This window comes from Lactuca sativa, chromosome 8 (genome assembly GCF_002870075.4).
Source record: "Lactuca sativa cultivar Salinas chromosome 8, Lsat_Salinas_v11, whole genome shotgun sequence".
NCBI classification, from domain to species: Eukaryota; Viridiplantae; Streptophyta; class Magnoliopsida; order Asterales; family Asteraceae; genus Lactuca; species Lactuca sativa.
This window is the reverse complement of record NC_056630.2, coordinates 249,826,616-249,837,195: the sequence shown is the minus strand read 5'-3', so window position 1 is coordinate 249,837,195 and position 10,580 is coordinate 249,826,616. Positions and strand designations below refer to the sequence as shown.

Below are 10,580 nucleotides of genomic sequence, written 5' to 3'. Positions count from 1 at the left end.
CTCCTGCAAATGAAATTAATTAACACAGTTAAAAAATGCAACACAATAAGTAATATAATTACGTGCAATTAAAGTCCAACACACTTGGAACTCCTCTGATGATATTCTCTGTCTAAAGCTCTGCAATGTACTTCTTTCCAAATATGAGTAGGTCTCAAGTGGATCTCTTTGGTTATCACATTTCTTTTTAAGCCTTTTCTTGAAGGCTCTCCACTGGCTGTTGCATGTTTTAAGCACATCTTTTTTACGGTTGTCATTCGGAATATTCCAACGTTTCTGTTTTTGTTTTAGAATAAGGATACTAAGTATTAATAACACATCTTGATTAGATGAAAGTACATGTAATGGGTCTTATGTAGATAACAAACCTTAATCGCCAACCATAGCATATCTTTTTGAGCAATTGGCACTTTCTTCCAACTCGTATATTCAACAGAAATCATCGACCTCGTAATAACACCACACTCATTAGCAAACTTACTTTGTTTCTTCCCAACATGCTGACCAATATTATTGAAATCAACTTCTTGTGGCTCTTTATGGTCGACTAGTCTTGTGGCTGTTCTTTTTTTCCTCATTTGTGGTTGTGGCTGTGGTTGTAGTTCTGGTTCTTGTTGTGGCTGTGGTTGTGGTTCTACTTCTTGTTGTGGCTGATCATTCATCATGTTTATTCTGGAGGAAATATATACAACATAATATGAGACATCATAAATGTTACACTTCATGTGTTGTTACAGTAACTGCTTTTTAGATAAGTGTCAAATTTTCAATTGTTCACATGGTCAAATAAAATTTAGTTCTTGATTGTAAATATAAGAAAAATATTGTGTTTTGATCACTAGGGTCAAATAAAAATGAAGGAAACAGCTTTGAAAAGCTCTGAAAGTTCATTTCATGAGAAAGAGAAAGATCTTCAACATAAAATAAAAGAATTGGAAACAAGATTAGAGGATCTTGATCAGAGCATTGTGATTTCACAGGTAAATAATCTTATCATTTAAAACAATAAAGATTGGATTTTTATATTTAAATGTTAATATATTATATTGGAACACAGGCTTCAAGGGCTGAGGAAATTGCGTTATTAAAGAAATTAAACTAATCCATGGAAGAACTGTTGGAAATGCAAGAAAGATATTCAGAAATAAGTCTGAAATTTGCAGAAGTAGAAGGTGAAAGGCAAAAACTTGTGATGACTTTAAGAAACGTCAAGAACGCAAAGAAATCCCAGCGATAATCAAATGTTGTGATGTGGGTTGTAAGCTAGAAAACACTCAAATATTGTTATTCTTGATCAAAGAGACCCAATTTGTTTCGATCTAGTCATATATTTACCATTTTCCAACAATAATAATTGCCCACATGACTTGAAACTTATCAACAAGAGATTGATCATGAAAAAATGAAACAGCAATACGAGGTTAAGATTGAGAATAGAAGTGGGATAGAAAACACCAACAAATAATCAACGGTAATCAGAAAACGCATAAATTAAACCAAAAAAAAGGATCGGACATTCCTGTCACGTAAATGGATTCCATAACTTCATATAAAGAACGAGTTTAAGTCGAAATTATACCTCAATAGCGTAGCCTGGCTCTAGTGAATATAGCAGCGATAGAACTTCGATTTCAAGTTGCTTTAGAGAGTCTGTGTGTTCGATTGCAGTTTTCCAAAGTTGTATCAGATAGTATCTTCGAAATCGTGTACAGGGTCAAAGAGCGGGATAATGAAAATTGATGGCGGGATAATGAAAATTGTTGGCGGTATTGTTTTATTTGGAAAACAAAAGGCAGATGGTAGCTATAAATGGTAAAATGGCAAATATATATCAAAGTTTGATTTTGTTTCAAATAATAAGATCACTAACTTTTATTTATACCTTAACACCCCGTATGGCCATATAAAGTTGAAAATTACCAAAAGAAAGTATATAAAGTTGGGAATCTTCAAAATAAGAAGTGTGTAATATTATATACATGTTTTTTAAGTTTTGTAGACCAAAATAATATTTAAATATTTAATTTTATGTTAACATCTTACATAATTATGTTATAAATAATTGTTTATTTAATTTAAACATGAAATTATTTTATTAAAAAAAATATCGTACAAATATAAGAGTTGACAAAACAATATTGCATCGAAATCCTATTATACTAAAACTATTGACTAGGGATGAGCAAAACGACCGCGGAACCGGTTGGAACCAGAACCAGAACCGGAACCGGTCCGGAACCGGTCCGGAACCGGCACCCGATGGAACCGGTCGGGCCGGGACCTATACTAGAATTTTGTATTTTTTGGAACCGGGACCCGGTAAGAACCGGCCGTTGGAATCGACCCAAAACCGGGAACCGGACCGGATACAAACAAAAAGGAATGCCATAAATTTAAAAACCAGCAATGCCATAAATTGAATCGCAATAACACTGATTTGAGACAAAAGAGAAGTTAGTCTTTTAATTAGGTAACTTAATTAGATACGTATAAACAAAAAGGAAGATATGACACTAACTTAGGGGTGTTCTAAAGCTTAGTTCACCATTTCTGTCCAAAAACCATCACTAACCCATTGCTATCAGTTTCTTGATTTCTTTCATACTAGTTTACAATCCTTTAAGTTTTAAACATATAAATGGCATTATTTCATCTTAAATATATTATTAGCAACAACTACACATCTACAAATGTCGTTTTAAAGTGTGAAACTATCTTTAGGTCAAAATTTGACTAATTTGAAAAAATCCCAAATTTTATAAATTTCAAAAAGATGGTGATTCATATCCTTCATCATTTGTGTACTCCCGACAGATTTTATTCCAAACTTGTTCAAAAGACACCTACTTCTTTAGGGGTATTTTAGTCTTTTTTATTATTTTCTTTGAACTTTGAATAAGTAAAGGCCATGTTGGCCATTAAAATTTAGCTGGTTCAAAACTCGAAAAACGGCAAAAACCGGACCCGGAACCGGAACCGGTAGAACCGCCGGGCCGGTTCGGTTTTTCATTTTGGCCGAAGCCGGTTTCCCGGTCTGCTTCGGTTCCGTCCGGTTCGGTTCTTTTGCTCATCCCTACTATTGACAAAGCAAAGTAACGTGTTCAAAGTCAAAACTGAGTCTGGAATATTGAAATACATTAAATAAAATCTAAACAAACTGACTAGCTAGTTCGGAAGACTGTGTTGCACGTCTTCGTTATTTTATATTCTAATGTATTTTTTTTTGTCGTCTTGTCCTGCAAACAAAACAAAATATGTTAATACAATGGGTGTACTAGATTACTACAAATTTATAATCATATTTGTGTGTTTTGTATCAAATAATTGGTTTATTACCTTTCAAAGTACATGGTTTTACGACATCCATAATCCTTCATTGTGATCCAACCTTAAGTAAGTAGTGTCATCAACACCATCATTTGAAGATGGAATGTCGATAGAAAAATGGGGGTAGCTCATCAAATTGATCGTACTCTTCCCCATCCACAACACTATCATCACCAAGTATATGTCATTTGTCATGCATCGTGATGTGCTTTCTCAAGTCCTTTGGGTCCTCAACATAGAATATATGGCTAGGTTTTTTAGTTATAATGAATGGTTCTGATACATAGTCATTTATGGAAAGGTCAAGAATTGTGAACCCATCATTGTCAACTTTAACACCTCGTTGGTTGTCAACACCTTTGCACTTTAGCACAGGCATAATGATGGTATCAAATATCAATTCATATATGTAACGTCTGGATCCTGGTATGTATTTAAAACCCTAACTTATTCATTTTCATAGGGCAACTCGATGATTTGCTAGCCCCAAACTTTTCGAGTAGAGATTGCTTGGGTCACAGGTTTTGAGGAACCTACTCGACGAGTCGGTAGCCTCAACTCGGCGAGTTCAACGAGGGATCTCTAGGAGTTGGTTCAAAAAGTCCCGATTCTATTGAATAGGAAGAACTCGGTGAGTTTGGGGATAACTCGATGTAACAACGTAAATTTTTGAAACAAAATTTTCAATTTAAAACTCATTTAATTCAAACCAAAAATCATCAAGCATCATATTATCAAATCATCACATCACATATCCATGAACTATAAGTATCAAACACCAAGATCCTCTCAGAACATAACTCGAAGCAAGGTACCACATTCAAAGTCAAACTGAAACTAAAATATTGAAGTACATTAAATAAAATCTAAACAAACTTAGTTTGGAAATTTTGTTACGCATATTTGGTATTTGATATTGTAATGTATTCTGTCGTGATTTTTACCTGCAAATAAAAGAAAATATGTTAATACAATGGTTGTACTAGATTACTACAAATTTATAATCATATTTCTTTGTTTTGCATCAAATAATTCGTTTATTACCTTTCAAAGTACATGGTTTTATGACACCCATAATCCTTCATTGTGATCTGACCTTAAGTAAGTAGTGTCGTCAACCTCATCATTTGAAGATGGAATGCCGATAGAGAATGGGGGTAGCTCGTCAAACTGATCGTACTCTTCCTCGTCCACAACATCATCAACACCAAGTATATGCCGTTTTCCATGCATGACGATGTGCTTTTTAGAGTCTTTTGGGTCCTCTACATAGAATATCTGGCTAGCTTGTTTAGCTAGAATGAATGGTTCTGATACATAACCGTTTGTGGAAAGGTCAACAATTGTAAACCCATCATTGTCAACTTTAACACCTCGTTGGTTGTCAACCCATTTGCACTTGAGCATAGGTATAATGATGGTATCATATTTTAATTCCCATATTTCGTGAATGACACCATAATATGAATCTTTAGCTATCCTTGACCTTGCATCATGATTATCTCCATATAATTCTGTTGAGGCTATTAACGTTACTCCACTATTTTGAAGCGTACTTTTTTTATCTTGTTGATTAGTGTAGAATGTATAACCATTACGTTTATGTTTTCGTTTCCCTTTACCTTTGGTTTTTCCGAATGTAATGTTTAGATTTTCAACACGGGAAAATACAATTTCTCCTCGTAATGGTGGCCTTGCTATCGTGCTCTCGGTTTTACCATTAAACACTTTTTTTTTCTTACGATACGGATGGTTTTTTGGAAGATATCTTCGATGATCCATGTATACATTTTTCTTGCAATTTTTCAACCATAACGACTGTGTGTCATCTTCACATACTGGACATGCCTTTGATCCCTTTGTACTGTATCCAGATAAATTCCCATATGCTGGGAAATCACTTATGGTGCAATAAATCATGGCCCGAAGTTGGAAATTTTCCGCACTGTATGCATCATACACTTCGACACCTGGACTCCACAACTTTTTCATGTCCTCGATTAATGGAGATAAATAAACATCAATGTCATTTCCCGGTTGCTTTGGACCTTGAATTAGCAGTGACATCATGATGTATCTTCTTTTCATACATAACCAAGGCGGAAGATTGTAGATGCAAAGAAGAACTGGCCATGTACTATGGCGGCTGCTCAAGCTTCCAAATGGATTGATGCCGTCAGAACTAAGTCCAAATCTAATGTTTCTAATATCCTGACCAAATTCTTCAAACTTAGAATTGATATTTCTCCATTGAGGAGAATCTGCAACATGCCTTATTTTGTCGTCTATTGTACGCTCCTCGGCATGCCATCGCATCAACTTTGCATCTTTAGCGTTTGCAAATAACCGTTTTAATCTTGGAATGATAGGCAAGTACCATAAGACTTTAGCAGGCGGTCCACTCATTCTCATAATATTGTTTTCTTCTGTAGGATTTTTCCTTTTGTATCGTGATGTACCACATGTAATACAACTATGTAGATCTGCATAGTCGTTTCGATACAACATACAATCATTTGGGCAAGCATGTATTCTTTCAATTTCCATTCCCATCGGACACATCAATTTTTTTGCTTGGTATGTGGACACAGGTAGCTCGTTATCATCCGGAAGCATCTCATGCAAAATCTTTAGAAGACTTGTGAAGCTTGTATCACTCCAACCGTTGTTTGCTTTTAAGTTAATCAATTTCAACACAGCTGATAGTTTGGTAAATTTTGTACACCCAGTATACAACGGTTTCTCTGATTCATCAAATAATTGTTGAAATTTTTCATAATCATCTTCAGCAACATTGTCTTCACAATCATGTAACATTCCAGATAAGTTATCATAGTTGTTATCGTCTGTATCAACAATATCATCATTATACTCTAAAGCAGTTGCATTATGATCAACCAATATCTCACCATGTCGTGACCAACACGTATAATCTCTCATAAATCCACGAACTATCAAATGCTCTTCTATTTTGGCAGAATCAGTGTACATACAACAATTCTGACAATCTACACAAGGACACCATATGTAGCTTTCTCCTTTATTCACCCGATTCTCCTCTGCAACTTTAAGAAAACCACTCAGACATGCCAAATATTCATCGCATGAACGTTTAAGTCCATACATCCAGTAACTACGATCCATCTGTTATTACATAAAAGATATATATGAATAACATGCATGTAGGATAACATATGCATTTAAAGGCATATGTAATGTACATAATACAAAGTTAATCATACAAAAATATTATCGAGCGCTTGAAAGTAATAAAAATACATTGTTTTTATTCGTTAGATAAGATGAAGAATATATTTATTACGGTTCAATAAGCTTCAATATGTATTCATATGATTCAAATATAATGACGTATATTTAAAAAAACCAACATACTTAATTATAAAATATAATGAGTTATTATGTAAACCAATATATTTTTCTATACCTTTATAAAATTTTATAACATTTTGTCATAAATTTTTAACATTTGCATCAGTTAAAAATATACCACATTTTACACATAACAATATACCATTTTCATACATAAGAATATAAATAGTTTTCTAGAATTAAACAAATAAACTAATAATCATTATTGATGATATTTTGTAATATATTTGTTTTTATATATTTATAGACGTGCTTAATGTTTAATGTTTTGTTATTATTATCTTTTTAATTTCAAACAAATAATTTTTTTTAATATTTTAAAACAACTTGATGAAATAATATAATATTTTAACATAATTCCTATTATCATTATAATTGTGATATATTAAACAACAATTAAAATAAAGACGTTAATTAAGAAAGAAGTCGTAAAACATTATATAATTAAAATAAAGACCTTAATTAAGAAAGAAGTCTTAAAACATTATATAAGTCAATATAAATATTAACTTTAGTGTTGTTTATTATATATATTAAGGGATATATGGGATAATCTAAGCCTAATAGATGTTATGAAATTATAAACAATTATTTAATATTTAATAAAAATAAAAAGAAAAAAATATGACAAGTAACAAATGAATGATACGTAATGTAGACTTTTATAGATATCACAAATTCGAAGGCGGGACTTTTACCGGAAGGCGGGACTTTTTCCGCCAAATATTTCATCGTCTTTAATCCTTTATAAAGACCATTCTATACATGATAATGAAAAAAGTGAGAGAGCGAGACGAAAGGCTGATAGCGGAAGAAAGATTCATCGTCTCTGTTAATCTACTCTCCTAGTAGAGTCTTTATAAACTCGGTCCTAGGTGTGAATATAAGGAATGCAGAAGGATCATGAATCTTACATTGATTTGAGGTAATAATACTTCAGTGTATGTCGTATTCAACTAAAATCATGTTTATTGAAACCAAATTTAGGTTTTATGGTATCTGGTCAACACAATTTGAGATTTTCAGTCTTAACACTGTTTTGGATTTTCAATTCTACTTACATGTAAAGAAAATTTATTTTCTAATTTGAGAGTTACCTTTGAATGTGTTGTTGATTGTTGGTGCCAGAGATGAAAGAGATTGTGTTGATGATATCTTTAATTCCAAGGGATATTGCGAAGGCTACAACGAGACTAGAGATAACTTCGATTGTTGAGGAAACTGAATCTTTGCAATCTTCTATGCCCTTAACAGCTTCAGATTCTGTTAAACTTCATCTGTAAGTTTTCAAATTTAAAACATTAACCGACTCAGATGTGAAAATTTGAGTAGAATAGGGTTAAAAATACATACTTAAGACTTAATGAAGAAGAGTATGTGTGCTGTAGCATACGGTTTTCTTCTCCTTCATACAAGATTTATCTATTTTCTGCATATATAACTAAACAGTAAACTTATGTTATCATATAATTGAATGTAGCTTCAAAGAAGTGGAATCAATTAGAAGTATGCACCTAATTAGGATTAGAGATACTTACAAATCAACTTCTATCTTTTTGTTCACTTGATTTATTGCGTATGCTAATTGATGAACAAATACAAGTTTGTTGATGTGTCGTCTCTTCTTTTTACGTGTGTGTAAATGGAAGAATAAATAGCAACTAATTAGATAATCATATGAATCAGCAATAGTTATCTTTCAGATTTTTTTTATCAATATCTATAACTTTAAATACAAGTTTATTCTTGATCGGTTTATCTTTTGAGTGTAGCTTATCTATTTTTTTGTAGAGTACATAAATTTCAAAAGAGATAAGGATATCATTAAACAGAGAGCAAACATAGGTCTCATCTGTCAAAGAACCCATTTTTTTTGTTTAGTATCCGACATAGAAACGCTCGTAAAGATGTTGATTATTACTATGCTGCTACTGCTTAAAGTTTTTGATTGCTGACTTTTCAAGTAACATTGGTGAATGTTTACTAAATAGTTATTGAGTTTGCTGATTTTCCTTTGGATAGACGCCCGTTCATGAGAGTTTGTTGCTTTTTCATGATAGTTGTTGTTCTGGTGCTACTAATTGGGTGGCTGCGAGATAACTTCATCCCTTTAGATTCAACTTGACCATTTTGCCCCTAGTGTTATTTTTTTGAAATTCAACTGTTTTCTTGGTGCTGCCCTGTTATTAGTTGAAAATGTATATATCTACTTGTTGACAGGTGGTGATTATGATGTTTGTTTATTGTTTTGTTGTTTCAGCTACAACAATATCAATGGAGGGATTGATGGTAACTGATGTAGTATTGTTGTATTTATAACCATCAAAGTACATCGGAGGACATCGTTTGTGAACTAAGTTCAATTCTTTTTAATATGTAGTCCTAATTTGATGTAATTTATTGAACATGACTATTTTTTCATGTAATTCTACACCATTGGTCAAAAGTAATATATACATGAAAGTAAACTGATGTCTATACATCAACTGTTCAAAAAAAAACTGTTCCCTATACAAATAATAATACAAAATGCAATATAATCATCACATGAGTGATTACTTATGTTCTAGATGAAAAAACTAATATAAAAAAGAAACAAGATATGAGCATTAACTTGACTAATTGGAAGATAGGGGGTGATATGACCACTGTTTACTGTAAGGGTATGTAGTTTTTATACCAAAAAAAAGTCAAATAACTTGCTTTCATAAAAAATGGGTAATATACACTAATAGAACCCGGTTCTTCTTTTAAGGCCGGGTCATATACCCATACAACAAAAGTCCCAGTTGCTATGCAAGGGACCGGGTTACTTTAGTGTAATATATAGCCCGTTTTTTTCAAATGAACCGGGTCATATTGCTTGTCCTGTTTTAGATCCCGGTTTTTCCATTATATAACCCGGTTTTTCCAAAAACCGGGTCCTAATTGGCGACTTGTATACACCGTTTTGTAGTAGTGAACATATACAGTTAAAGTTTAAACAAAAAAAAAAAAAAAAAAAAAAAAAAAAAAAAAATTCTCAACTCGATATAAAAGTCAACAATGGTATCATTGATAAACTTCTCTAGATGTCACAGCTGAAAGTCTCTATTAGATATAGAAATAGAATCACAATCCCCTCAATAGGTAATTTCTTCAAATAATTCATATGAGCTGTGAATCAATCAAGCAAAAATGTCATGGAATAGATTTGAACCCAATTATTGGCTTACAGAGAAAGGACTCACTCAAGATCAATTGCCCATTTTCCTTATACTGCTCATCCAGAAATTTAATAAGCTCTTGTATAGAATCCCAATTAGGGTCACAGACAGTGGAATTCACCTTCAAAATGATGCCTGGAAGATTGTTTAGAAAATAAACTTATGACTTGTTGTATGTTTAATCATATATCATATATGCAGTTGTAAGAATAAACCCATCATATCTTGAAACCAAATATATATTGGAAATGCAAATACCTGACTTTTGACCCTCGATAAAAAAGAATAGGGGGTAAATGGCATAAATACCTAGTGCTTATTACCCTTGATGTGACAACATAGCACCATCAGCAATGAAAGAAGAAGATGAGACGCCGACGAACGTGAGGAGACACAAGGCAATCGTGAGGAAGATGATGACCGGAGTATAACCTTGTCTGAATTTAATGAATTAAACCTGTGATTTGTAAAGGAAGGGCAATATTGTCAATTTAGTTGTTGTTTTTACTTTTAATGATTTTAAAAAGATAAAAAAAAGATTATAAATCAGTAAAATTATTTAAAAAATAGATTTGGGTATATATGATATTAAAAAAAATTAAGAAGGGTAAATACGATATTTAGTGTTTAGATCGGACAAATATGATATTTAGATGT

General features: G+C 32.5%; 1 protein-coding gene and 1 long non-coding RNA gene across 2 annotated transcripts; one reads left to right on the top strand and one right to left on the bottom strand.

Annotated features, from left to right (window-relative positions):
- Window positions 1-4,389: 4,389 nt before the first annotated feature.
- On the bottom strand, window positions 4,390-6,471 carry LOC111876911 (uncharacterized). The gene has a single exon (XM_023873468.2). The coding sequence runs from the start codon at window positions 6,469-6,471 to the stop codon at window positions 4,390-4,392; it is 2,082 nt and encodes a 693-aa protein (XP_023729236.2).
- Window positions 6,472-7,497: 1,026 nt separating this feature from the next.
- On the top strand, window positions 7,498-9,538 carry LOC128128068 (uncharacterized). Its single transcript, XR_008225676.1, has 3 exons — window positions 7,498-7,642; window positions 7,846-7,996; window positions 8,978-9,538. It is a non-coding gene; the product is annotated as an uncharacterized LOC128128068 (long non-coding RNA).
- The last annotated feature ends 1,042 nt before the right edge of the window (window positions 9,539-10,580 follow it).